We start from the raw sequence: 27,916 nt of genomic DNA, 5'->3' as shown, positions 1-27,916 counted from the left end.
TAGCTGAGGCTATTTACGAATCGTGATCCTCCTGTCTCAGCCTTCTAAATGCTAGGGTCATAAGCATGCACCAAGTTCTGGGATTATAAAGCGTGTGCCACCACGCTTGCCTGTATTTTTGAGTCTTGCTAAATTGCTGAGGCTGACTTCAAAACTTCAATCCTCCTTCCTCGGCTTCCCGAGTAGCTGAGATTTATAGGCCTTTACCACTGAGTCCAGCAACACCCCATTTCTTTCCCTTTTTTTGGGGGGGTTAATAAAGATGAACTCAGAGACATTCTATATCCAAGGTACCGCCCACTCCATACTGGGGATTGAATCTTGAATCCAGGGGCATTCTACCCAAGATATATCCCCAGCCCTATTTTTTTTTTTAATTCTTTTGGTGGTACTGGGGATGGAACCCAGGGACCTTCTACCTCCGGGCTACACTCCCAGACCTATTTTTTATATTTTATTTGGAAACAGGGTCTCTTAAGCCGTTTCCAAATTAAAAAAAAAAAAAAAATAGGTCTGAGAGTGTAGCTCGGAGGTAGAAGGGTTCCATCCCCAGTACCACCAAAAAAAAAAAAAAAAAAAGAGCAAACACTATGCAACCACCCCACACTCAATGGCGGCGCACGCCTGTAACCCCAACATTTGGGAGGTTGAGACAAGAGGATCGTGGTTCAAGGAAAGTCTCAGCTGCTTAGTGAGGCCCTTTGTAGCTCAGTGAGACTGTGTTTCAAAATAAAGAGTAAAAAATAGGGGTAGGGGTGTAGCCCGGAGGTAGAATGCCCCTGGGTTCCGTCCCCAGACCCGCAAAACAAAAAGAAAAACACAAAGCCAGAGGAGGGATATGGCTTTACTGTGGCAGAGCTTAGTTGACGCGTCTGGACCCATCTACCTGCAACACACAGGGATGGGGCTCCACATACCTGTCTGAACTGTCTGAACTCCCTCAGTCTCAGTTCAACCCCTCACACAGCCACCATTCCCTCCCGATCCGCCACTGCCCACGAAACAGACACAACTTTCGGGGTCGCAGCCCGTCAGTCCTTGGCGCTGGCTCCGGATCGCACAGGCCCCTCCCTGTAAGGCAGTCTCCCTAAACATCCTAGGGCGCAGGCTGGGGGCTGGTCTGCTCGGCGGCGGCGGCTTCAGCTGGTGGTGGTGGGGGAGCCTGAGGCATCGACTCAGGCGGAGGGCCGCTTTCTTCTAGAAGATTGCCTTGATAGAGCCGGCGAAGGCGAGACAGCTCTCTCTCTGGCGGCTGTGTCCAGCTGTACCACGGGTACCAAGGGTCTCCGGAAACCAGGCTGGGGGCTGGTGGAGTAGCACTCACAGCTCCGTGAGAAGTGCTGAAGTCAAGGTCCCGCGGTTCAACGTGAGGAATGTGGTAACGGAGAAGACCTAACATGTTTAAAAGAAAACGAGGGAGGAAAGTGAGAAGTAGTTCAGATCAGTATAGAATAGAAAATAGGACACAAAGAGCTGCTGAGTACGTTGATACACGTTATATATCACAGAGACAACCAGGTAAGGGGCAAGTGCAGGCCCATGCACTGCCGGGGCTCTCGCCTGTGAGGCGGTGCGGCTGTGTAACGCACCTGCGTCCACTCTAGCAGAGGGCTACAGCCTGGCCTGTGCAAAGGTGCTGCACATCCAGGGCCAGACACATACAAGGTCCTCCTACGAAGGCAGAGCTATACTTGAATAGTAGAACACTTACAATGCCTAGTATGTATAATAAAGCCCTAGGCTGAATTCCTAGCATTGCCCCTCCCCCCAAAACCAGAAACAAGCAAACAGAAAACATAAAATTGCCGGGCGTGGTGGCGCACACTTGTAATCCCCGCGCTTGGGAGGCAGAGACAGGAGGATCGCGCAGGTTCGAAGCTAGCCGCGCGCGCTGGTTTAGGAGACCCTGTTTCCAAATAAAAATGTAAAAATAGGTCTGGGAGTGTAGCCTGGAGGTAGAAGGGCTTCCAGGAACCCCAGTACCACCAAAAAAAAAAAAAGAAAAGAAAAAAAAAAAAAAGAAAACATAAAATCAAAGATCAGCCAGGTGTGGTAACTCACAAGACTGAAATTTAAGTTCTTGGGAGGCTGAGACAGGAGGATCACGAGTTCAAGGACAACCGCAGCAAGTAGTGAGATACTTATCAATTGAACAAGACCCTCTTTCTGTGTGTGTGTGTGTGTGTGTGTGTGTGTGTGTGTGTGTGTGTACAGGGGGTTACTAAGGATTAAATTCAGGGGCATTCTACCTCTAAAGTATGCCCTCAGCTTGATTTTATCTTTTATTTTGCAGGTCTGGGGATGGAACCCAGGGCATTTGACCTCTGAGCTACACCCCCTGCCCTATTTTTTATTCTTTGTTTTGAAACTGGGTCTCACTTAGTTGCAGAGGGCCTCACTAAGTAGCTGAGGCTGTCCGCGAACCGCGATCCTCCAGTCTCAGCCTCCTAAATGCTGGTATTACAAGCGTGCGCCGCCACGCCCGGCTCTTATTTTTTATTTTGAAACAGGATCTCACTAAGTTGCAGAGAGCCTCACAAGGTTGCTGAGGCTAGCTGTGAACCTGCAGTCCTCCTGTCTCAGCCTCACAAGTACTGGGATTACAAGCTTGTGCCATCACACCCAGCAACTAGAGACCCTGTTTCAAAATAAAAAATGAAACATGGCCGGAGAAGCATGTGGTGGTGCATGCTTGTAATCCCAGCATCTGGGATAGTTTGCAGCCAGCCTCAGCTACTTAGGGAGGCCCTTCACAACTCAAAGAGACTCTGTTTCAAAATTAATAAAAAATAGGGCTGGGGTGTAGCTTGGAGATAGAATGCCCCTGGGTTCCATCCCCACTATTGGAAAAAAAAAAAAAAAAAAGGAAAGGAAAAGAAAAGATATAGGGCTGGGGGTGTAGCTCAGAGGTAGAATGCCCATAGGTTCAGGCCCTAGTACGTACAAACAAACCAAACCAAACCCAAAGATTCTCTTAAGGTCTTGTAATAGCATTGAGACTAGCAGTTATAAAGTAAGAGGGAGGGATGCTGGGAGCTGTGGCACACAACCTGTAATCTCAGCATCAGGCGGTAAGGCAGAAGGATTCCAAGTGTGAGGCCAGCTTTGGCAACTTAATGAGACATTTGTTTCAAAAAATTAAAAGGTTGGGCTGGGCCCGGTTGCACACATTTTTTTTTTTTTGGTGGTACTGGGGATCCTGGAAGCCCTTCTACCTCCGGGCTACACTCCCAGACCTATTTTTACATTTTTATTTGGAAACAGGGTCTCCTAAGCCAGCGCACGCGGCTAGCTTCGAACCTGCGTGATCCTCCTGTCTCTGCCTCCCAAGCGCGGGGATTACAAGCGTGCGCCACCACACCCGGCCAGTTGCACACATTTTTAATCCCAGCACTTGGGAGGCTGAGACAGGAGGATCGCTCAGGTTCAAAGCCAGCCTCACCTACTTAGTGAGGCTCTCAGCAACTTAGTGAGACCGTTTCCAAATAAAATACACAATAGGTCTGGGAGTATAGCCTGAAGGTAGAAAGCCTCTGGGTTCCATCCCTAGCATAATAATAATAATAACAATAATAATAATAATAATAAAGAATAAAAAAATAGGGCAGGGAGTGTCTCTGGGAGGTAGAATGTCCCTGGGTTCCATCCCTAGTACTGTAAAAATAAATAAACTAATTAATAAAATAAAAATAAATAAAAAGTTGGGCTGGGCGTGGTGGCATATGCTTGTAATCCCAGTACTTGGGATGCTGAGATAGGGGGAATCACAGGTTCTTAGCCAGCTTTGGCAACTTGTAAGGCCCTCCACAACTTAGTAAGATCCTGTTTTAAAAATTTAAAGAATTAACCGGGTGTGGTGGCACACCCTTGTAATCCCCTAGCTTGGGAGGCTGAGACAGGAGGATCACACAGGTTCGAAGCCAGCTTCAGTTACTTAGGCTCTCAGTGACTTAGTGAGACCCTGTTTCCAAATAAAATATAAAATAGATCTGGGAGTATAGCCCAGAGGCAGGAAGCCTCTGGGTTCCACCCCCAGTACCACCAATAAATAAATAAATAAATAAATAATAAATAAATAAAATAAGAATTAAGGCTAGGCATGGTGGCACACGCTTGTAATCCCCATGCTTAGGAGGCGGAAACAGGAGGACCTTGCAAGTTTGAAGCCAGCCTTGCTGGCTTAAAAAACCCTGTTTCCAAATTAATACACACACACACACACACACACACACACACACACACACACAAAATAGGTGTCTGGCAGTGTAGCTCGGAGGTAGAAAGATTTCCAAAAATCCCAGTACCACCAAAATAATTAATTAATTAATTAATTAATAGGGTTTGGGGTATAGCTCAGAGGTAGAGTGTCCTTAGATTTTTTTTTTCTTTCCCTGTGGGTCTGGGGATGGAACCCAGGAGCATGCCACCTCTGAGCTATACCCCCTGCCCTATTTTATTTTTATTTTGAAACAGGGTCTCACTGAGTTGCAGAGGGCCGTACTAAGTAGCCGAGGCTGTCCCAAACCTCTGGTCTCAGCCTCCTGAAGGCTGGGATTCCAAGCGTGCGCCACCACGCCCGGCCTGCCCTTGGATTTAATGCCCATGACCACAAGCAAAGCAAGCAAACTCACAAATAAATAAATCAAAGGTTGGGAGGTTGGGGCAGGAGGACCACAGGTTTGAGACCAGCCTCAGCAATGTAGCAAGACTCTCAGCAACCTAGTAAGACCCTGCTTCAAAACAAAAACAAAAAGCGTTGGGGGCATAAAAAAAAGAGGTACAATGCACCTGTGTTCAATCCAGTACCACAAGTAACACTAAAAATAGCTGGAGATTTATTTAAAGTACTCTTGAGTTTAATCCCTAGTACCTCCAAAAAAACAAAAATAAAAGGGCAGGTGGAGACAGCAAGATGAGGAATAAGGAGACAAGTAAGTGACGAGGTTAAGAAGCTGGGCGCAGTGGTGCACACCTGTAATCCTCGTACTTGGGAGAAGTGCTGAGAAAGAAGGATCGCAGGTTTGAGGCCAGTCTTGACAACTTAAGAAGACTCTATTTCAACATAAAAAATAAAAGGGCTGGGTGTAGCTCAGAGGTAGAATGACTGTGGGTTTAATTCCTAGTACCAAGGAAAAAAGGGAGAAAAAAAAGGAGATGCAGAAGAGGCGGGGTGAAGGGCAGTGGAGAGTGCGTGGACCCCGCCTTCCTGGAGCGGCCCGCAGAGGCCCAGGCCCGTGTCACCGCCCCCCTGTCATGCTCACCATGGTCTCTGGCTTTCTGGATGGCCTGGGTCAACTTCTTGTGTTGCTTCATACAGACTCCTGTGAAGAGAAAGCCAAGCAGGTGCTCCTTCTACAATGCACAGTAAATAAAAACACCATGGCTTCTACGCGGTGACGGGCTGGATGCTGAAGGCCGGCTTCCCGAAGGGCCCCGCTCCTGCGCGTCCACCGGCCTTAGCTTCTCCACCTCACTGACGGCCGGAATCCTCCCTCTCTGGGTGAGAATTTAGGATGTCTAGCTACTACTGAGAAACTATTTACTGGTGAAGGCTGCGAGACAGGGAGAGAACACGATCGATGGGTACGTGTGGTTAAAGGGCTGACTCAACCCACAGAGAAAAGCCAATAAAGACGTGACTTCAGAAATGGGGCAGGTGATCCGAGAGCTGAGAGATCCGCAACAGCGGTGCATCCAGCTTTCTACAGCTGCACAATAAAAAACTCCACGGAACACTGAGCAGTGACGGTGGTGTAATCCCCGCTAACGGTGCCTTCAGGTTGCTCTTTGCAAATTCACCTTGCATGAGTAGGAGTTGGCCATATTTTTCTGTATAGAAAATATAGTAAATGTAATACAGAGAATATTTCAAAAAAGCTGGGGATTTTATTAGGAGTCCAATTCCCTGTGTCCCCTGCCCCCCCCAAAACATTCAATCACACTTTACCAAAAGTAGAAACTACCAGATACCGGTCTGACTGCATAAACAAAAAGTTCCCCAAGGAAAAGCTATTCTGGAAGTGGCAGGGACGGCAGGCTAACCTGTGTATGGAGCGTGGAAAATGATCCCCGAGTGGGCGCAGACAAATTGTTCCAAGAGCTTCACATTCTGCAGATGACGGAGAGAAACATGAGGAAGGAGGGGCGGCGAGAGGAGCAGGACCTACAGAGCCCCCAGGGCAGAATCCCTAACCGGCCACGCTGTGCCCTGGCCCCTTGCCCGTCTCTCCCATCTCTCCGGAGGTGGAGGCGGCGCTTTCCTGTCCTGGGGTCAGCCTCATCAACTCACTGGCCTTTGGAAATGTCACACCCACATCTTCTATTAACACTTGGATTCATATAGGAATCTCCTCTGCAGGGATTCCCTTTTTTTCTTATTTTTATTTTTTTAATTAATTAATTAGTTATTATTATTTGTGGGTCTGGGGGTGGAACCCAGGGGCATTCAACCTCCGAGCTATACCTCTTACCCTATTTTTTATTCTTTATTTTGAAACCGGGTCTCACTGAGTTGTTATTTTTAGTTGTACTAGGGATGGATCCCAGGAGCATTCTATCTTAGAGCTATATCCCCAGCCCTATTTTATTTTTTATCTTGATACAGGGCCTAAATTGCTAAGGATGGCCTCAAACCTGGGATTATCCTGTCTTACCCTCCCATGTTCTAGGATTAAAGGCATTTGACACCACACCCGGCTGCAGGCAAAAAAATTCCAAATCAGGGCTAGTCATTGGAATTCCCAGGAATGTCCAGAGAAGATGTGATAAGTATGCACAAGTGACTAATGCATACACAGCGTGCTCAGGATCTTGTTTCCTGGTCTGGAGAGTGTTCTCTACCACTAAGGTATCTCTCAGCCTTTTTTGTTTTTTTCTTTTGACACTGGGTCTAGAAGTTGCCCAAGCTGACCTTGAACTTGGGATCCTCCTGCCTCAGGGATTTGCCACTACTCCCAGGTAGCTCCCTGAATACAATACACAGTTACCAAAAACAATTTACAACTTAATTACATGGAGTGACTCTCAACTAGCAAGTCAATCATGGGAAATAAGACTTGAAAAAGCAGGCATATGCCAGGCGTGGTGGCGCACGCTTGTAATCCCAGCATTCGGGAGGCTGAGATTGGAGGATCGCGGGTCTCGGACAGCCTCAGCTACTTAGTGCGGCCCTCTGCAACTCAGTGAGACCCTGTTTCAAAATAAAGAATGAAAAATAGGGCTGAGGGTGTAGCCCAGAGGTCGAATGCCCTTGGGTTCCATCCCCAGACCCGCAAATAGAGGAAGAAAGAAAGAAAGAAAGAAAGAAAGAATAAAATTAGGGCTGAGAATGTAGCTCGTAGGTAGAATGCCCCTGGGTTCCATCCCCAGGACCGCAAATAAATACATACATACATACAGAATAAAATTAGGGCTGAGAATGTAGCTCAGAGGTAGAATGCCCCTGGGTTCCATCCCCAGGACCGCAAATAAATAAATAAATAAACAAATAAATAAATAACAGTTGTATCTGTGGAGTGGTCTGACAGGCAATACCACCACGTCTATCTAATCTCTCACTGTCTTTGATATATATAATTGATGTGCCTCTTTTTTTTGTGGTACTGGGGGTGGAACCCAGGGGCTTTTTACCTCCAGGCAATACTCCCAGACCTGCTGTATATTTTATTTGGAAACAGGGTCTCACTAAGTACCTGAGGCTGGCTTCGAACCTGTGCGATCCTCCTGTCTCGGCCTTGAACGAGCGGGGATGACCAGCGTGCCCACCACGCCTGGCTGGTGTACCTCTTTTTATAACCTGTCATATACAGCTGAAACTGGGACTGTATTATGGACGTGTCCTAGACCCTCTACCAGGAGGTCATCAGAGCAGCTGGCCCCTCCCGGCTGGCTGAGCCACGAACCTCTGGCTTTCCTTCCATGTCTTCACTGTAAGCTTGGAAGAGCACTTGCCTGTCACTGTTTTTTATATCATTTTCAAATTCTTTTTTTTTTTGGTGGTACTGGGGATGCAACCTAGGGGCGTTCTACCTATGAGCTACACCCCCAGCCCTGTTTTTTATTTTTTATTTGGAACAAGGTTTCATTGAGTTGCAGAGGGCCTCACGAAATACCTGAGGCTGTCCACGAACTGATCCTCCTGTCTGTCTTCTGAATGCTGGGATCACAAGAGTGAACCACCATGCCCGGCTCAAATTCTTAAACAGTCCTATTCTTCTTACTGTGTTGAAGGCTTTTTGGGAAAATATATCTACTAAACTCTATACTTTTCTTCAAAATTCTATCCTCAAAACCCAGGCCCCAGCATGCAACTGAATATCACCATGGCAACAAGAGCACAGGAAAAGAGTTGATGTACCAGCTAATTATTGTAACGAACACAGACGAACCTTTGGACATATCTTCCCCAGTAGAAATAGGCATTGTTCAAGCCAGGCGTGGTGGCGCACGCTTGTAATCCCAGTACAAGGGAGGCTAAGACAAGAGGGTTGCACAGGTTCGAAGCCAGCCTCAGCTACTTAGTGAGGCTTTTTAGCAACTTAGAGACTCTGTTTCCAAATATAAAATATAAAATAGGGCTGGGCGTGTAGCCCGGAGGTAGAAAGCCCCTGGGTTCCATCCCCAGCACCACAATAAATAAATAAATAAATGGCATTTTTCTTACCTGCCAACTTAGACTGCATATTTCCTAAGCATAGGATAAACCTTTTAGTAGAATCCATAACAGAGACCAAAAGGCTACTGAGGTTGTTTTTCATATTCCTAAAAACAATCCCTACCAAAACAGGAAGAAATACAAAGTACCTACAGTAATCTCTTTAGCACTGCAAAGAGGGTTTAAATCCTTGTTCTGTTAGCCAGGCGTGGTGGCGCATGCTTGTAATCCCAGCACTTGGGAGGCTGAGACAGAAGGAATCGCATGGGTTCGAAGCCAGCCTCAGCTACTTAGTGAGGCTCTCGGCAACTCAGCGAGACCTTGTTTACAAATAAAATATAAGATAGGTCTGGGAGTGTAGCCCGGAGGTAGAAAAGTCCTTGGGTTCCACCCCCAGTACCACCGAAAAAATAAATAAAATAAAATAAAAATAAATCCTTGTTCTGGGCAAAAGTCTCCTTACCCTAAAGTCGACATGCAACTTGTGATCCCGGCAGATGGGGCAAGGATTCCCGGCAACTTTATTTTTTCGCTGTAAAGAAAAGAAAGTGGCAGTTGGCAGTTGAAGATGTTCTCGTCAAAAAAAAAAAAACTGCTTCTGTCTGTAGCCTCCACCCCTGCTCCACATCCCACCAGCTGCCACCCTCAGAAACTCACAATACACGTCTTTCGCGTCCGCTGCGGGGGTACGCCACCTTTGTGGTTGCGCCGGTAGTCAGCCCAGACGGGGCGAGAACCGTAGCGATTCTGGTATTCTGTAATGGAAGACAAGTTATTCCTGGGTAGAGAAACAGGAGGTGCCTGTCAATTTATCTCAGACCCCACCTGACGCTCCCCTTCCCCGTGTATGGGTACCTTCTGATTCCAGATATTTCCAGGGTTCATTCTCATAAGGGGAAATGGGAACTGGGGGCAAAGAATCATCTTCAGGGGTAGCTTTGGTGCAAAGCGTCTGGAGGGGAACCTATAAAGGAAGGGAAAATAAGAGAATGAGTTGAAGGACTCAATCGTTTTGCCTAGTATACTTTGGAGAAAAGAACGTGTATTAGTGTGTTGATGTACTTTAGCAAGAATATATATATGAAAGATAGCTGGGCGTGGTGGCGCATGCCTGTAATCCCAGCGTTCGGTAGGCTGAGACTAGAGGATCGCGGTTCGCGGACAGCCTCAGCTACTTAGCGAGGCCCTCTGCAACTTAGTGAGACCCTGTTTCAAATTAAAGAATAAAAAATAGGGCCGGGGGTGTAGCTCAGAGGTCGAATGCCCCTGGGTTCCATCCCCAGACCGGCAAAAAAAAAAAAAAAGAAAAAAAATATATATGGAAAATAATATTTTTGTTAGGGTTAAACTAACATAAATCAACAATCACATTTACAACTAAACTCTGAGACACTAGACAATTAGCCTGGCACATAAATGCATTTGTGCCTTTTGGGAATGAGTTGAGTTTAGTGAAAGATGAAAGAAAAAGGCAGTGTGTCTAGCTCTGGGGAACAATGGAAGAGGATACATAGGACAGGTGATGTCTCCAATCTAATACCAAGTCACCGAGTCGCCCCTGTTCTATTAAAAGCTGAAGGTCAACATTCCATAGGGCAAAATACACCTGAGTCCCAACGCTAGCTTTAAAGCTACCAGGCCTATTATTAATTCTGGGGTGACCTCTGTCACCACTCTTCAGTGGGACTCGAGGGAGTGGCAGTGGGCAAACCTTCCTATCTCGCCCTGCCCAGCTAGGAACCTACCCTGCCCTTCCAAGAACCTCCAGGGTGGTAAGTACCTGAGGCCGGAGGGAAACCTCAATCCAGTGACAGAATTAAGCTCTTAAGCATGCTCTGATAAAAAGAAGCTGAGAAACTATTCCCTGGGTCGTGAGAATTCATGCTGGCTTTACTGGGAGATAGTAAAGCTCATGGAAATTAGGGTCGCTTAATTTAAGGACATTACTGGGCATCACTAATCTACTATCTCTGACACTGGGGATTGAACCCAGAGGCATTATACCTCTGAGCTACAGCCCCAGCCCTAATTTTTATTCTTTATTTTGAAACAAGGTCTCACTAACTTGAGAAAGGCCTCACTAAGTAGCTGAGGCTGGCCGCGAACCTGAAATCCTCCTGTCTCGGCCTTCCAAATACTGGCATTGAGAGTGTGCGCCACCACGGCCGGCTGCACCCTCTTTTTAAATTTTACTTTGAAATATGGCCTCGCTAAATTGCTGAGGCTTGGCCTGAACCTGCCATCCTCTGGTCTGCCTCTCAGGGACTGGGAATACAGGCGTGTGCCACCGCACCCAGGTGCTACATAGTTAAGAAATGGTTGTGATTGACCAAAAGGTTAATCTCACTACTTAGTTAATTTGCCGGCATGGTATTTTGGGAAAAGGGTGACACTTAACCCTGACTTTACCCCTGGAGTAGGACAGGATTGGACAGGAAGCCGTGGCGCGGGAGTGTTGCCTAGACAACCGAGAGGGAAGCACTTGGGTCTTCACCCGCGGTCTCCCCGCAGCGAAGCTTAGGAATAGAGAAAATATAAATAAACCGGGGCTTTACAGAATGTCCTCCGAGTTACCTGAACTCCGTAGGTACCTCGGAAAACAGAAAGGCTAGGAAACCGTCTGACAAGCGTGCTCAATGCGGCGGCCGCCATCTTGACGTACGAGCGGCGCAGTAATGGCCGGGCGGGCGCGGGCGCGTGCGCGTGCGCATGCGCGTGCGCATGCGCCAGAAAACCGCCGAGGTCGGGGCAAAGGACGCGCCCGCAGAGCGGAAGGCGGCTGCGCGTTTGCGTCAGGACGGAAGCGTAAAGGGGGGGGTCGTGGGGGGGAGAAGCCAATTTCAACTGCGTCACAATCGAATTAGGCCTCAAAATTGCTCTTCTTTTAGACCGGGCTCTAGGACTATTAGATTCGATACGAAGAGTTTGCCTTTGAATTAATTTTGAAAGCGATTTCGACCGCGAGCTTCTCAGTGCGCATGCGCTGGTTCGTATCGACCAACCCCGGGTGAGCAGCGTTCGCCAGGGCGGAAGTGGTGGCGCAGAGAAAAGGTGGTGCTGGGCCGTCTGGTCACGCGTACGCGACTGGGGGACAGGAAGGAGGCGGAAGAGGGTGCGGGGGGAAGGGGCTGCTCGCAGGCGGAGGACGGCCAGCCAATCAGCGCGCGAGGTGCCTTTCGGCTTGACCAATACGTTCTCGCCTCGCGCACAATGTCTCGCGACAAGGGCGTTTCACTAGCACGTTTGGGCGCGTTGGGCGGCGTCCGGGTATAAAAGACTCCGCCCGAGCCGGCAGCCGCCATTCTGGGGTTCGTTTAGAGGTAAGTTTTCCCGTGTTGTCGTTTAGAGGTTAAATTTCCGCTCTGCGCGAAGGACGGGGAAGGAGAATAGAAATGGGTCTGTTTGGGAGCGACTGACTGCGGAAGCCATGTTCGGGATGGATCGTGGGAGTGCGGTTTGGGACGACAGAGATAATATTTTTGGGGTGTCTTAAGAGCGAACCGTACTGATTATCTTTCTCCCTTGTGTTCCTTTTATCCTAGGTTTGAATTTTCTCGGAGAAAGACAGGCCGGCCACGAGGAAAACCGAAACAAGCCGCAGCAACATCTAAGCCCTTGAAAGGATCCCGAGAGAGGGGGGAAAGGGGAAACAGCAGCCACCAGCCCAACCACTTGTGTCTTCAGCCCCTTCCCACCTATCTTGCCCACCCCACCAGCCCACGCTGCTTGGGACTCGCAATCTGTGGCCGAAGGACCGTCACCACATAACTTGAAAAATAAGCAACCACCCTCCCTTCCCAAACCCACCCAATTTCACTCATCCAGCGGTTACTTTTTTTAATCCACTCAGGACTTTTTTTTCTACGATCCCCCTCCCTAAATGGAGTCGGTGGGGGGGGGATGAGTACTGAGTTGGCCTTTATTTTTTAAGAGACTTTTTGATCCAATGAGGCCCCCCAAATAATTGAGTTTTGGGTCCTGGTTGGTTGTTTTATTTTTTTTCCTCCAAAATTTTACCCCCTCCCCCCTGAGCCCGAGGTGCTGACGTCGCAAAAAAATTGGATAGTAAGTGTCGAATTTTCAAAAACCAGCCTTGCAACAAGAAATCAACGTTTCCCGTTGTGAAACCAAAAATAATGAGAGGAAGAAATGAGACCATAGAACAAATATAGAACTGGAGAAGGACCGACGCGGTCCTTTAATCTCCATTATAAAGGGCCATTGGGTCTAAAACAGTCTTGTTCTCTCTCCCCTACACCTTCCTCTTCCCTGCTCTGCTGCAGGCGAGGAGAGGGTGGAGGGAGGGCCAGCAAGTGAGGATTTTGATGGTTAACCCTTGATAATCCAGTCAATTTCCAGACTGCCAAAGCATGCGTTTGCTTTTTATAAAGAGGAATGGTTACCTTCCTCTGGTTAGCAGTCTTCAAAAGGGTTAATGAGCTCACATACAAAAGACGGTGGATCTTGTGGCCCAAAAGTCCCACTTCTTTGTGTGTGAGACGATCAGGGCGCCTTTCAATTTGCCAGATTAATAAGCAATCTGTACATAAAGATTGCAGGGTAAGGAGATGGGCAGCGAACTATTAGCTGGCTATGACTTTAAATGATTGTTAATCCTCTCAATTTTAATGTAATTTGCTTGGGATATATGGTATGGTTAAAATAGGCGGCAATCTAGGAATAAAGATTGCAAGACACTTAATTTAGGACAAAATAATCTTAGTACCAGTACATACAAGAGATGGGGAAGTAAAGAATGTCTTGTAATTGTTGGAGGTTGCATAGGTTATTTAAAAGCGAAAGAGTGATTAACATTTTAACTTGGTACTTATTTGGTGGGGGGGGATACAGTTAAAGTAGTGGGGGGAAAGGTTGGGAAATGTGGAATTCAGGAGTATAATTTTAAGAGCCATTTTAGTGTAATTGAATGATAGCTTTCTAAAAGATTTGTGTCGTTAAAAGGAATTTTTTTCTTCCCTGCTTCAATATGGCGACTTTCCTTGTCCTTTTGTCTTCCAAGCGGCGTTGCAGGTTGTGTCTTGACCCATTTTTCTCCTGTCCTCCCGCCTCAACCCTATTTGTTGAGAGGGGTCCAAGTCCTCCCCTTCCCTTTATAAGGAGGATGGGAGGGGGTCGGTGGTAGCAGATTGGACTTCAGTTGCAAATTCAATTCTTTCCCTGCAGAAAAATTGTTCTTTTAAATATTTTAATTGCTTTTATTTCCACTACGCTCTTACGGGTTCAAAATAGGTCAGATTATTAAGGATTGGGGGCTGTTGTCTGGGTTTTTTTTTTTTTTCCCTTAAAAGAGTGTTTTATAACGTACTCCCAGCTACCGGTAGCTTTGCCGGAGTGGCTTTTAAATTTCCTAAGTCCTCTTCTCCATTACAAGATGGCGTCCTTCCTCCTTTGTTGTTTTTCTCTTCTCACCCTCAGCTTAGGGCCGCCCTAGAAACTTGCTCAAGGGGGTGGAGCTGCATTGGGAGGTGATGTAATCAGCTTCCTCTCCACCCTCTGGAAACCCCACCCCTGAGCGATTGCTTTCCTTCTGGACTCCCAGAGCACATTGCTCCTGCTAGGGAGGATACTTTTCCTTGTTTTCTTTAAACAGTCCTTTAAAGCAGTTATCGTAAGGGGATAAGCGCTCACAGGAAATAGGTGTCCAGACTCTCCATCTCCTTGGGCAGCTCTAGTTTTTATATTTAACAACTAGCCTGTTGCTTTGATTTCCACCTTCCTCCACTCATCACAACTGCTTGGAAGTTTACCTGCTACAAGTTGCCAGTGGTGAAAAAACAGTCCAACCTCAACTGTACTTTCAGACTGGGAGCTTTGGGGCTGTGCCGGAGAGCACCGGTGTTTGTGTGTGCGCTCCCGGACACTCGGAGGGCACAAGGGCTTGTAACTGGAGTAGACAATGGGGCCTAATGATATTTCTGCTCAGGAACCGGTCCTTGGGCCTCCTGCTTTGGTTGCTCTAATGAGAATCTGGGAGGGGTGGGCACTTGGCTTTTCTCTAAATCACCCTAATGCCCACCTCTCGGCTGTGGGTCAGCTCTTTGTATTCAGTGCTGTGCCCGTTCTCCAGTTGCTTAGTTCCTGTACATTGGTGCTAGGATGAGAAGTGAATCTTTAGGAAAGGAACCAGCAATTGTAAACTCGAGGCAGGGGAACCAAGCTACGGTTTCTGGTAAGCAAAACATTTCTGGTATTACATTTCACAACCTTCATTTCTTTTTTTCCAAAGAGCCACTTTTCTTTTAGTTTTTCCTTCCCTTCTAAAAGAAATTCCTTAAAAGCATTAATGAAAAAATATCCTTCGTTTTTTCTACCTGTACAGGGCTGTTGGAGTGGTGCATGTTGAAAACCATGCACCGTCTGAGGGTGGTTTTGGTGTCTGGCTTTTTCTGATCTTCCAACTTGTGCAAAGTCAGATCTTTGGCAGACTCTCCATATAGCTCTCATTTCTTAGAGTCCTGTAATGAAGTTTCTAGGCAGATTGGAAAGCCACTTTGGACAGCTGTGGTGACTGGGTGGGACGGAAGGCTGATTTTCTGCTGGGTACAGATTCGCGTTACTTCTGGATTGGATGGGAGGGACTCTTCCACATGTCTATTGACCACAAGTCTTTTTTTTTTTTATCTTTTTAAGCAGTTTGCCATGTGCCTCTGCAGCTGAACATTCCACCCACTGGGGTTCCTGATCTCTAGTGAGCAGGGGATTAATAAAGAAGATCTTCCTTTACATGGGAGATGGGAAGCAAGGTCTACTAGGGAAAGCAGATCCATCCAGAGACCCTCGGAGAACATGATCCTTAGAGTTTGCGGCCAGAGTTCTCTTCAGGGGTCCTTTCCTAAGGGGTGGGAGGGCTGTACATGACTTTGCGTTTCTGTTGAAAGGCAAATAAGCCCATGTACCAGATTTTCAAAATAGTCGACTGAGAAGCTTAACACTGACGAAAGACAGGACCTTATGAATCACCTGAAACAACTCAGTCCACTATTGAATTATTAGAAAATACCTAAAACACCAAGGAGAGGGAACAATGCATTTTCATAGTGTGTGTGTGTGTGTGTGTGTGTGTGTGTGTGTGTGTGTGTGTGTGTGGTGCTGGGGGTTGAACCCAAGAGCATTCTACCTCCAAGCTACACCCCCAGACCGATTTCATTTTTTATTTGGAAACAGGGTCTCACTAAGTTGCTGAGAACCTGCGATTTTCCCATCACAGCCTCCTAAGTGCTAGGATTACAGGTGTGTAACCATGCCTGGCTGAAGCAGTGGTTTTCTTTTTTTTGTTTTTGTTTTTTGGTCCTAGAAGTGCTAAGGCCTTTAAGGTAAACGGAACTCCTGTCTCCCAGTTAGAAGCTAGCTGCTCAGGCTTGCACAGAATTTTTTCCTGAGCCGGTTCTGTTCTGTTCCGTGAATTATGGATGTGGAATAACTACCCAAGATATTTTCTCCCATATTTACTTAAGTAACCCACAAGTGTTTATTTTGGAGGCAAGAGCAAGAATTTTAAATCTGGTAAGACAAATGGAAAAGTCCTTAGTGCCTTGCACCACTGCAACAGCCTCCAGGAAGAAAGCCCAGCTTGGGACAAGGCAGAGGTGGGCCAGGGGTGCTTCTGAACCCCACTGAATGAATGTATGCAGCCTTCCGGGGACTTAGCTCGTTAACAAAGCATAAGTGTCCTAAATTACTCCTGTTCAGAAAGCTGCTTCCAGCTCCGATTCCAGGCCCAGGTCATGTGCAGCTAGTGTGACTCGGTCACTACCCCCGACTTCCCTTGTCAACTCCATTGCTTTCTGCACCATAGGCCTGTGCCAGGAGTGCTGGACTCTTCTTCCACTTGAGTCCTTTGGAACTGCTTTCAAATGCTGACTTCAGAGTCGGAACCAGGTTGTAAGACACTTGGCTCCTTAATTTTAAATGAATACAAACTACCTGAAGGAAAGCCACCAGGAGGAAGTTCACTTAACATTTTTCACATGATTGGTGCTCATGAGAATATTTCCAAAACATAAGTAGTGGAAAATGAATATTCTCTAACATTTCTATTTCGTCTCCTAGCATCCTTGTTTATTTGTGCGAGCTTGTACACATGGGAATTAAAAGGGATCTGGGTCCCACTTTGAGTAGATAGCACAGGACACAGTTTTGCTTTGTACACCTTGATTTATTTTTCTCTTCTCTTCCTCTTAAGGAACATCATTCAGATGAGGTTTTTTGCAAAGGGAGTTCCCCAGCATCAGCTCTTTGAGTTTGAAGCAGAGGTCAGAGGGACTGGTTTAAAGTGATTTTTGATTCAAGGCTCTTTGTTAAACTACATGTATTTTGGTTTGGGATCTAATGATAGGTGTACCTGTATGTATATATAGTTACATCTCTTACAATTTCTTAGTCTCTTGGTTGCTTATGTGTTTGGGTCCATCCATTGCTTTTCCAGCCTCCGCACACACAGGATGTCTGTTTTTACATTTATCTATCTCTATAGTTCCTATATATCACAGTATAGCGTCTTACTGCATAGGAAAGATTCCCTTTGTCCCTGTGTCTGTCTCTGTAGGAAATGCTGTGCTTCGGTGAATTTGGCCCATAAACGTGTGATCTTTTCTAGTACTCCACTGGGGTGTTTTCCCGGACCTCAGCTCCAGTTGCCTCACGGAGGTCCCGGGGTAGCACAGCACAGCTCAGCTCTCCTCACCCTGTCTGTCTGCATTCGGCCTACAGGTAGCTGGCTCCAGAGCCTGGACTGCACCGCTGCCCTTTCCTTCTGGGCCGCTGCCTCCTGCCAGCTGCGTTCTAGACACTTTAGGACCTACACATTTCCAAATTGACTTCTATTGTTGTTGGGAAGACTAAAATGTTGAGATTGTTACTTGTTTTTCTTTTTTGGCTTGAGAATAAATAGAACTGATTTGCATTATTTTATAAGAAACCTGTTTTCTGCACAAACAGTCATCTTCTAAACACTGGTTTTTCACCCTTCGGGGTTGCCTCTTCCTGGGCTAGGTGGAGAAGGTCCCGCAGGAGATCGCAGGTTGTCGGAGGGCATCTTGCTGCCTTCCTACCCATTGTTAGCACTGCCTCTCCAATGCAGATGTTGCTGGGGTGGCTTTGTGGTGGGTTCTCTGCAGCTAGTGTTGCAGGAGGTGATGTGGATAAAGGTCCCAGTCAGAACGGTCCTCGGAAACTGCTTCTGGCCTAGAAATTGCTTCACCCTTCTGTCCCTTCCATGAAAGGAGCTTTGCTTTTTAACTTACTTGCTTGTCCAACCTGTTCGAAAGTAGCTGCTTAGAACTTAGTGGCATAGAAGCACCAGCCTTTACCTTTGTTCCAAATTTGTTGGCTCCATGAGTTTTACTTCTAGGCTTTTCGTGGCGAACTGGGACACTTGTGATTTTTGAGAGGTAGAGTCAGATTTGCTTCTTCGCTTTAGAACCCACAAACCAGGGTTTTCTTTAACTTTGGAAACAATAAAAACATGCAGCGTTTGGTCAGTGAGTGACATGGTTCAGGGCTTAGGAGGTGCTTGTTTTCCTTTGTGTCCATCTGTCCCGGGCCTGGGGGCTACCCCAGGTCACCTGGGAGCCCATTCTCTTCTACTTTTGTTTTCTTATCACCTGTCACTTCAGCTGACACATATCTGGCCACCTGTGGTAGTGACTCTTATAGGGCTAACATAAAAGGGAATTTACTCGAGCACTATTTAGCCCAGACACCAAAGATTGGCCTAGTTCTTACCAAACTATGGCCTTTTTTTTTTTTTTTTTTTTCTGGCCAAATTTTCCAGCAACTAAAGTAGCTAACAATAAGGAACAGGAATGCCTTGCCAAGTTAAGCATCTTGTTAAGGGAACTTGACTCTTACCTCTGATAAAATATAGTGAAGCCCAGCTGTCGTGGGAAGGCTGTGCCCGAGCGAGGCAGGCGGGCTGCCCAGCCCTCCATTCTAGTTACTTCTCATTCAATCGTGTGTTTACCCCACGCTTAACTTGCCAGGGCTATTTGCTCAGTAACTGGTCTGTTGCGTCTACTAAAAACGTGGTTGGATAGAGGTTAAGTAATGACTATATTTTGTTAAATCCAGAAATGGGATTTATTGGAGGGCATACTGCCACCCATTTACACTATGGGTTTGTTTTGTTCTCAGAAACAGCGATCATGGGTTCAGGTCCCATAGACCCCAAAGAGCTTCTCAAGGGCCTGGATAGCTTTCTTAACCGCGATGGGGAGGTCAAGAGCGTGGACGGGATTTCCAAGATCTTCAGGTGAGTCTGCCTTCACTCACTGTGAGTAGAGGATGCTCTTCTAACGTGGCCAGAGGGAGCAGTGTCTGGTCCTACAGAAGACAGTGGAGAGGGATTCAAACTCCAAGGATTTTAGGATAAGTGATAGGAAAAGACAATCCCTTGGTTTCTGACCATATAGAAGCTGGTGATTTGGATAGTCCTCAGGCAGCCATTTATAATGAGAACAGGGGAGCCTGTGACAAAAATTTGGGTTTTGTTTCTGGGCATGTCTCACCTATCCAAAATGTCATTTTCGGTTTTCCAGGGGAAAAGCAAATAACTGAGCGAGTCTTGAACATGATGGGGAGGAACTGTTGTGCAGCGGGTGGGACGCTTACCTGGAGGCAGAATCAGATGGGCCCTGCCTGAGGGAAGGAAGGAGTGACCCCCCTCCCGGGTCACAGAATTCGGGGCCACCTCGGCCGTCCTCCATCTCCCTGTGTGTTCCCGTCACTCCGAGTCCATCCCAGCCTCCTAGAGGCTGCGACTCCCCCAGGGCAAAGGCCCAGGCACCGGGTGTCCAGGCAGTCCTCAGGTGAGCCTCTGGTCGGCTTGCCTGCTCCGTCTAACTTCACTCATCCCTTGCAGCTTGATGAAAGAAGCTCGAAAGATGGTGAGTCGTTGCACTTACTTGAACATTCTCCTGCAGACCCGCTCGTCGGAAATCCTGGTCAAGTAAGTGGGCATCTGGGCGGGCGGCGACCCACGTCCCGTGTCGTTGATGGGACCAGGCGTGTGGGGTGTGGTGGCTCTAGAACCCAGGAAAGGCGTTACAGATTCTGCTCCTACCTGCCTGCAGGTTTATTGATGTTGGTGGCTATAAGCTTCTTAACAATTGGCTGACGTACTCAAAGACAACCAACAATATTCCCCTCCTCCAGCAAATCCTGCTGACCCTGCAGCACCTGCCACTCACCGTGGACCACCTCAAGCAGGTACTTTCCGTCTTTATAACTCTGCTGCTTCCATTTTGGCTTATCCTAACAGATGGGAAACTCACAGACTCTTCCGTATCTCTGACTGGGGCCTGTGGGGTAGAATGGTAAAGAAAAAATTGGAATTTGGAATCCGCAGAAGACTTGATTTGACTCTTATCTCCATTGATAGGTTAATTTTGAGTGGGGTGTTAATTACGAGTGAGCTCAGTTTCATCCTGACATTTACCTTTCTGCTGTTCCCATCTCTCTGTAGAACAACACAGCCAAACTGGTGAAGCAGCTGAGCAAGTCAAGTGAGGATGAAGGTGGGCTGCCGCGGGCCTTGGCCCATTACTTCCGTGTAACTATACCCCTCTTCTCCCCGCTGGTGCTGTGAGCAAACCCAGGGCTTTGGGACTCCTGGGCCAGTGCTCTGCTGTCCAGCTGCCTCGCCCTTTTCATCCTTTCCCCACTTGTGCTGGGGGTTGAACCCAGGGACACCTTGACTCTGAGCTGTGTCCCTGGGACAGGCTGATGAGTTGCTCGTGCTGCTTTGAGCGTCTGACATCCTGCCTCAGCCCCCCAAGTGTCTGGGATGGCAGGCACGTGCCACCATGCTGGCTCCATCTCCTTTAGTTGAATTAACTCTTAGCTCTTAGGTTCTTTTGGATAGCGAGTATTTTACTATTTGTGCAACATCTCAGGGTACCTTCAGTAATTTGTAGTGTAACATGTAGCTCAGAGGATCTCATTAAGTGATTGTCAACAGTCTTTAGTTTCATCACTGTCAGACATATTCTGTTTCCAGCTGGCTTAACAATGCTGCCTTCTGAATATAGATGTAACGACTTATGATTTCTTTAAATACTGAAAGTTGCATACCCCTCATTAAGTAACATTAAATCTCACTGGTTCATGATATCAGTTGCTTCAAGAGTTTTTTGGGAATTCATGAGGTTCATGTTACCTTAGAGACAGAAAAATGTGCAACTGGAAAAATTAAGTATTAGTGGTCTACAACAGTCTTGTTTTAAATGAGTGTATGAGTGGAATTTCATAGTCTTTTTTTTTTTTTAAACAGCTCATTTTCTGTTACTGGGAAAATTACTAAATTATTACCAAATTATTTATTTCCTTTTCTCTCACCTGCAGAGCTCCGGAAATTGGCCTCAGTCCTTGTCAGCGACTGGATGGCTGTCATCCGCTCCCAGAGCAGTACCCAGCCTGCTGGTGAGCCCCTTAGTCCTTTATCCCTTGTGTCTCGGATCTGGCCTCCGGGTGCCCCTGTCTGCTTCACCTCCTCTGACAGTCTTCTTCTGTCTAAAGGAAATTCTCTTCTGCTTTGTTTTTCGCCAACAGAGAAAGATAAAAAGAAACGTAAAGAAGAGGGCAAGAGTCGAGCTACTCCTCCTGAGCGACCTTTGACTGAGGTGAAGGCTGAGGTCCGGGCGGAGGAGGCTCCAGAGAAGAAGAAGGAGAAGCCCAAGTCTCTTCGAACCACAGCGCCCAGCCATGCCAAGTTCCGCTCCACTGGTAAGTGTCTGGCTCCACGCAGCCAGTGTGGTGGGGTAGTTGGTTTATGATGTAGAAGCGGGAAGGCTAATGGCGAAGCTGGGGGGCTTCTGTAAGTGTAGACCGTCTGGGCAGGGGAACCGGGAGGAATCGCCAGGGCTAGGGCTGGAGGGTTCGTTGGATTTGACACCATCACATTTGCCCCAAGGACTAGAGCTGGAGACACCGTCTCTGGTGCCAGTGAAGAAGAACGCCAGTGCCGTGGTAGTTTCTGACAAGTACAACCTTAAGCCCATCCCCCTCAAGCGCCAGAGGTATGGGCCTGTGCTTGGTTTCTGGGAGGGTGGTCTGTGGGCATGCCGAGGAAGGAGGGCGAGTCTGAGGTGTTGACCTTCCCTCCTCACAGCGCTGTGGCTGCTCCGGGAGATGCTGCCCCGCCTGCAGAGAAGAAGTACAAGCCCCTCAATACGACACCCAACGCCACCAAAGAGATCAAAGTGAAGATCATCCCGCCACAGCGTGAGTGCGGAGTGGTGCCGGGGCTGCCCAGCTCTTCTGGAGGAAGGGTTCTTTCTTTTCTCTCCCCGTTTTCATTGGTGTCCTTGGCTTGCCTTGATTTCCTGGTGTCCTTTAATTCTTGCACCTGGAAACTCCCCTTCCGTAGAGTTGCTTGGGGCAGTGTTGGAGACGAGTTAGTGAGAGGTGCCGACTGCTCAGGACAGCCAGTCGCGCTCACAGGCTCCCTTCATTAGCCTCTTCCCACTGACTCCTCCAGAGCCATGGCTGCCTGCCGAAAGAAAGGGCTCCACGGGGGAACGCCCTGTGAACCCTGCCTGTGTCTCCTGGTCTCGGCCGCCTTGTGTGCCAAGTTGAGGCCTTGTTACCACTGGCCTGCCCGTCTTCTGCCTGAACTCTGTATGAAAAGGATTGTGAAGGAGGTCTCATGATTCATTCTGTGTTTTTTCTTTTGTAGCTATGGAGGGCCTGGGATTTCTGGATGCTCTCAATTCAGCTCCTGTTCCAGGCATCAAAATTAAGAAAAAGAAGAAGGTGCTGTCACCTACTGCTGCCAAGGTATGGGCCCCTAAAGAGAGTTTCAGTGACAGGGTAGAGGGCTCGGGAGAAGGCGGCTGCGGCCACGAGCAGTTGCTGGGAGGACAGCGGAGGAGTTTGGCCCTGGGGGTCGGTGGGGGTGGGGCTGTTAGAATCTGGAGTACTCTTGGTGACTGTTGGGCCCCCAGCCCCAGGCCTAGACTAACTGCCTTGCCTTGAATGTGGCTTCCTGTCAGCACACTGACTTCTTTTTCTCTCATAATAGCCCAGCCCTTTTGAAGGGAAAGCGAGCACAGAACCAAGTACAGCCAAGCCTTCTTCCCCAGAACCGGCCCCGCCTTCTGAGGCTATGGATGTAGAACGCCCGGGCACCCCGGTGCCACCCGTGGAAGTGCCAGAGCTCATGGACACAGGTAACGGAGAAGCCGGCTGGGGTGGGCTCGCTGAGAGGCGGTGCCTGGACCTGACAGCCTTCCTGCTTCCAGCCTCTCTGGAGCCAGGCACTCTGGATGCAAAGCCAGCGGACAGCCCTGGAGACCCCAGCCAGCTGACCCGGAAGGGCAGGAAGAGGAAGACGGTGACGTGGCCAGAGGAAGGCAAGCTGAGAGAGTATTTCTACTTTGAACTGGATGAAACTGAGCGAGGTGAGGGCCAAGCCTGCTCCAAGGCAGGTGTGTGGGGAGCATTGAGCAGGGCTTGGTCACGCTTACTGTCCTCCCACTCTCTCCTGCTTGCCAATAGTAAATGTAAACAAGATCAAGGACTTCGGTGAGGCCGCCAAGAGAGAGATACTGTCAGACCGACATGCGTTTGAGACGGCGCGGCGCCTGAGCCATGACAACATGGAGGAGAAGGTGCCCTGGGTGTGCCCCCGGCCCCTGGTCCTGCCCTCGCCGCTTGTCACCCCTGGGAGCAACAGCCAGGAGCGATACATCCAGGCTGAGCGGGAGAAGGGGATCCTTCAAGAGCTCTTCCTGAACAAGGAGAGGTGAGCATGGGCTGGGGATCTGGGTGGCGGCCGTGTGGCACACACCTGTAATCCTATTACTTGGGAGGCTGAGACAGGAGGATCTTGGATTCAAGGCCAGCCTCAGCAACTTAGACCCTATTTCAAAGGGACTGGGATAGCCAGGCATGGTGGTACACACTTGTAATCACAGTACTTGGGAGGCTGAGAAAGGAGGATCACAGGTTTGTAGCCAGCCTCAGCAACATAGTGAGACCCTATTTCAAAATAAAAAAGAATAAAATAGGGCTGGGGTGTATATCCTGAAGGTGGAATGCCCCTGGGTTCCGTGCCCAGTACTGCAAAGGGGGCGGGAGCTAGAGAGAATTTCAAGGACTTGAGGAAGTGATTTGACCCGTCGTTCTTTTCCTTCCCTCCCGTCGCCTGCGATCCCCCTGGCAGTCCTCACGAGCCCGACCCTGAGCCCTACGAGCCCGTGCCCCCTAAGCTCATCCCGCTGGATGAGGTGAGTCGGGGAGACGGGCAGCGTCTGCTGCTTGCCGCGCGTCTTGTGTGAGGGCGTCTCCGCTTTCCTTGGTTCTGACTTCTCCCGTTCTTCTCAGGAGTGTTCCATGGATGAGACCCCATTTGTCGAGACCCTGGAGCCTGGGGGGTCAGGCGGTTCCCCTGACGGGGCAGGAGGCTCCAAGCTGCCTCCCGTTCTGGCCAATCTTATGGGCAGCATGGGTGCGGGGAAGAGCCCCCAGGGCCCTGGAGGCGGCGGCATCAACGTGCAGGAGATCCTCACCTCCATCATGGTACGCCCTCCCCGCTTCGGAGCCTCCCGGGCCTCTCCACGTCCTCCCCCATATCCTCCCCCTGCCAGTCTCCCACTCTGTCTCTTCCATTGTCTCTCTGGCTTTCCTGACGTCGCCTCTTACGCTCACAGGGCAGCCCAAACAGTCATCCCTCAGAGGAGCTGCTGAAGCAGCCGGACTACTCGGACAAGATCAAGCAGATGCTGGGTGAGCCGGGGCCTGGGCCGCAAGACCCGGACGCGGGGACGTGGGGTTTCACAGACGCTGACGCGCACAGGGTGCTGCACTAGGCAGGAGGCGGGCGGGGAGAACGGCCGAGACCGTTGTTCTGCCAGGTTGGTCTGGGGGTCGGCGGGCACGGGAAGCCGTGCCGCTCTAGAGCCCGCCTGCTGACTCTCTCGCTTCTTTTTATTAAACAGTGCCACACGGGCTCCTAGGTCCTGGTCCAATAGCCAATGGCTTCCCACCAGGAGGCCCCGGGGGCCCCAAGGGCATGCAGCACTTCCCCCCTGGCCCTGGGGGGCCGATGCCAGGTAGGCGGCAGCGGTGGTATGGGGGCTGGGGCTGCCGCTCCTGACTGCAGCGGTCCGCTCATCATCTCCTTTTCCCCTAACAGGTCCTCATGGAGGCCCCGGCGGACCAGTGGGTCCACGTCTCCTGGGCCCCCCACCCCCTCCCCGGGGCGGTGACCCCTTCTGGGATGGCCCAGGCGACCCGATGCGGGGGGGCCCGATGCGGGGGGGCCCAGGGCCCGGTCCTGGGCCGTATCACAGAGGCCGAGGAGGCCGAGGAGGCAACGAGCCACCACCACCGCCTCCATTCCGAGGAGCCAGAGGAGGTCGCTCTGGAGGAGGACCCCCAAATGGACGCGGTGGCCCGGGAGGGGGCATGGTTGGAGGTGGTGGACACCGTCCCCATGAAGGCCCTGGCGGCGGCATGGGTGGTAGCAGTGGACACCGTCCCCACGAAGGCCCCGGCGGCGGCGGACACCGTCCCCACGAAGGCCCCGGTGGGAGCATGGGCGGCGGCAGCGGACACCGTCCCCACGAAGGCCCTGGTGGCGGCATGGGCGGTGGTAGTGGGCACCGTCCCCACGAAGGCCCTGGTGGAGGAATGGGCAGTGGACATCGTCCCCATGAAGGCCCTGGTGGTGGCAGTGGACACCGTCCTCACGAAGGCCCAGGACACGGGGGACCCCATGGCCACCGGCCACATGATGTCCCCGGTCACCGAAGCCACGACCATCGAGGACCGCCGCCTCACGAACACCGTGGCCATGACGGCCCAGGCCACGGGGGTGGGGGGCACCGAGGGCATGACGCCGGCCACAGTCACGGAGGAGGTGAGCCTGCCCCTGCCCGGCGTTGTGGGGGAGCGCGCAGGGGGCAGAACACCTGAGGTCTCTGTCTCGGAGGCCCCGCCTGGGGTGGGAGGGCAGCCTTGACTCGGAGCCCTTTCCCATCTGACCATTTGCTGTGTTCCTACAGACATGTCAAACCGCCCTGTGTGCCGGCATTTCATGATGAAGGGCAACTGCCGCTATGAGAACAACTGTGCCTTCTACCACCCGGGGGTCAATGGGCCCCCCTTGCCCTAGGGCCCGCCCGCCCGCAGCCCTGCAGACTGCAGCTTCGCTCCTCCCACCCGTATGGCTTCTGTGAGGCCCACCCCTTCCCCAGCTGGTGAGGAGCCGGCCCCTCAGTTCCCACCTTCTTAGGTGCCGGGAGGGGCGGTTCTGATCACTGGTGCGCGTTGATGTACATATTTCCCTCCAGTCTGGGGAGGAGAGACTGGACGCACACTCTGTACCCTGGACTGCTGAAGAGGAGACCCAGTTGGCTTCAGTTTACGAGGAGATGTTCTCTGTGCTCAGATCCCGTTCCAGTGTTAGCCCTAACGCCTGAGAACCTGGAGCTAGTTGTCCCGGACAACGCCGCTCCTCCCGCCCGCGTGGTCCCATGTGCACGCACACCTCCGCCACGGGCCCACTGCACTTGGGACTTGAGCCAGGCTTGCTCTTCCTCGGGGGTGCTCAGGGTAGTGTGTACCCCGCCGCACTGAGGGCTCAGGCGGGCTGGACTCAAGTTCCGGACACATCATCCCCACTCCTGCCCCAACGGGCTCTGCACTCTTGGGTCCTTTCTCAAGTTTAAGACTTTACAACCTCCCGTCAACACCCAAGTTCGCATCCTGGGTCCACGAGGTTCACCCAAGTTCGCATCCTGGGTCCACGAGGTTCAATGATGGCAAATTTCTCTCTGCATCCGGTGAAAGTTTTGGCTGGCAAAGGCGTGGCCAGGCTGGTGGTGTCGGGCGGTCCTTGCTAACAGCCCTTCTGGAGGCTGCGTCAGCGTCAGCCCAGCTGCGGGGCCTGGCAGCCACACTGCGTGCACTGCCTGCGAGCGGGCTTGCTCCTTCCCCACACGGACGTGGGCCTGCCCGGCGGCCCCAAGCCCTGGTGGACGCGACATGATGGGTTTGCCCTTCCGGGCCTCTCCTCCTCCTGTGTGGGCATCAGTTGTTTTCTATGAAAACAGTGGATTGGTTGGGTTTTGTGCCAGGTCTTGGGTTAGAACCACAATGGATTTGAGGATGAGTATTTTCTTTTTCTTTTGGTTTTGTATATTTTGTACATTAATAATAAACAGTGGAAAGAGAAGCAGCTTATTTAACCCCTGGTGTGTGGGGCTCTTTTTTGAGGCTGTGGAGTCTGGCGGAGTCAGGGCTCAGCACTCGGCCGCCAACACAGGACTCACCACGGCAGGGTTTCCAAGTCGCTGCCCGCAGTCACGTTCCCGCAATTTCTTGCCACCCGGGCCTACGCGTGCAGCGGCTGCCCTGCTGCTTTGGTTTGGACTCCGAGGGGCATTCTGCCTTCGAGCTGTGCCCCTGGCGCTGTTTTTGTTTGTTTTGAAACAATATCACCAAGTTGCTGAGGCTAACTCTGAACCTACAATCCCTGTCTCAGCCTCCCAAGCGCTGGAATTACTCCCAAATACTGGAGCCAACTCACCTAGCTCCTCTTCCCTATTTCAAACAAGTTAATTTTTTTTTAAGCTGTTATCCTTTTGGTCATGGTCTTATATGCCTGTAATCCTAGTGCTTGGGAGGCTGTGACCAGAGGATTGCAGGCAAGGATAGCCTTCTGGGTTTAATGCCCAGTACAAGAGGAAAGAAAAAAAAATGGTCTCACTGTTACAGGTACACTAGAACAAACTTTTTTTGGGGGGGCGGGGTGCCAGGAATTGAACAGGGACATTCTACCTCTGTGCTACAACTTCAGCCTGCTTAATTTTTTATTTTGAAGCGGGGTCTCACTAGGTTACTGAGGGCTTCTCTGTTTCTGAGGCTGTCCTTGAGTCTGCAGTGCCACCTGTCTGTGTCTCAAGCACCAGAACTACAGGTGCGCCACCATGCCTGACCCTTGCACACCTTCATGGAATCTTTTTCAGTCCTTTGGAGCTAACAATTTGTTTTACTTTCAAGACAGAATTGGTACTAAATAATGAAGGAGTAAAGTCCAAGCCAGGTGTAGCCGTGCGCTCCTGTATCCCAGCACTTGGGAGGCTGAAATGAGGGTCACGGGTTGTTTGTTTGTTTGTTTTTCTGTGTCTAGGGATGGAACACTGGGGCATTCAACCTCCGAGCTATACCCCCTGCCCTATTTTTTATTCTTTATTCTGAAACAGGGTCTAAGTTGCGGAAGGCCTCCAGTCTCAGCTTCCC

General features: G+C 49.9%; 2 protein-coding genes across 3 annotated transcripts; one reads left to right on the top strand and one right to left on the bottom strand.

The window, feature by feature from the left end:
• Window positions 1–1,096: 1,096 nt before the first annotated feature.
• On the bottom strand, window positions 1,097–11,308 carry MRPS18B (mitochondrial ribosomal protein S18B; the record flags this gene model as incomplete). The annotated part of the gene is made up of 7 exons (XM_080710551.1): window positions 11,228–11,308; window positions 9,509–9,617; window positions 9,311–9,408; window positions 9,117–9,185; window positions 6,043–6,109; window positions 5,262–5,321; window positions 1,097–1,392 (listed from the first exon to the last, which is right to left on the bottom strand). The coding sequence occupies exons 1-7, from the start codon at window positions 11,303–11,305 to the stop codon at window positions 1,097–1,099; spliced, it is 777 nt and encodes a 258-aa protein (XP_080566677.1). The 5' UTR covers window positions 11,306–11,308.
• Window positions 11,309–18,816: 7,508 nt separating this feature from the next.
• PPP1R10 (protein phosphatase 1 regulatory subunit 10) lies at window positions 18,817–25,787 on the top strand (the record flags this gene model as incomplete). 2 transcript variants are annotated; one of them, XM_080710028.1, is made up of 19 exons in its annotated part: window positions 18,817–18,923; window positions 19,533–19,619; window positions 19,744–19,879; window positions 20,136–20,187; window positions 21,014–21,091; window positions 21,221–21,394; window positions 21,582–21,687; window positions 21,780–21,892; window positions 22,347–22,447; window positions 22,692–22,839; window positions 22,912–23,070; window positions 23,168–23,414; window positions 23,835–23,898; window positions 23,996–24,190; window positions 24,322–24,397; window positions 24,610–24,723; window positions 24,807–25,295; window positions 25,374–25,532; window positions 25,678–25,787. In XM_080710028.1, 19 exons carry the CDS (start codon window positions 18,817–18,819, stop codon window positions 25,785–25,787), a joined length of 2,715 nt encoding a protein of 904 aa, XP_080566154.1. The 2 variants fall into 2 exon arrangements, with proteins under 2 accessions (XP_080566154.1, XP_080566153.1); XM_080710027.1 differs by having other exon boundaries at window positions 24,807–25,532.
• Window positions 25,788–27,916: the final 2,129 nt, after the last annotated feature.

The sequence above is a fragment of the Muscardinus avellanarius genome, assembly GCF_963383645.1.
Source record: "Muscardinus avellanarius genome assembly, chromosome: 14".
NCBI classification, from domain to species: domain Eukaryota; kingdom Metazoa; phylum Chordata; class Mammalia; order Rodentia; family Gliridae; genus Muscardinus; species Muscardinus avellanarius.
This window is presented reverse-complemented; position numbering and strand designations above follow the sequence as displayed.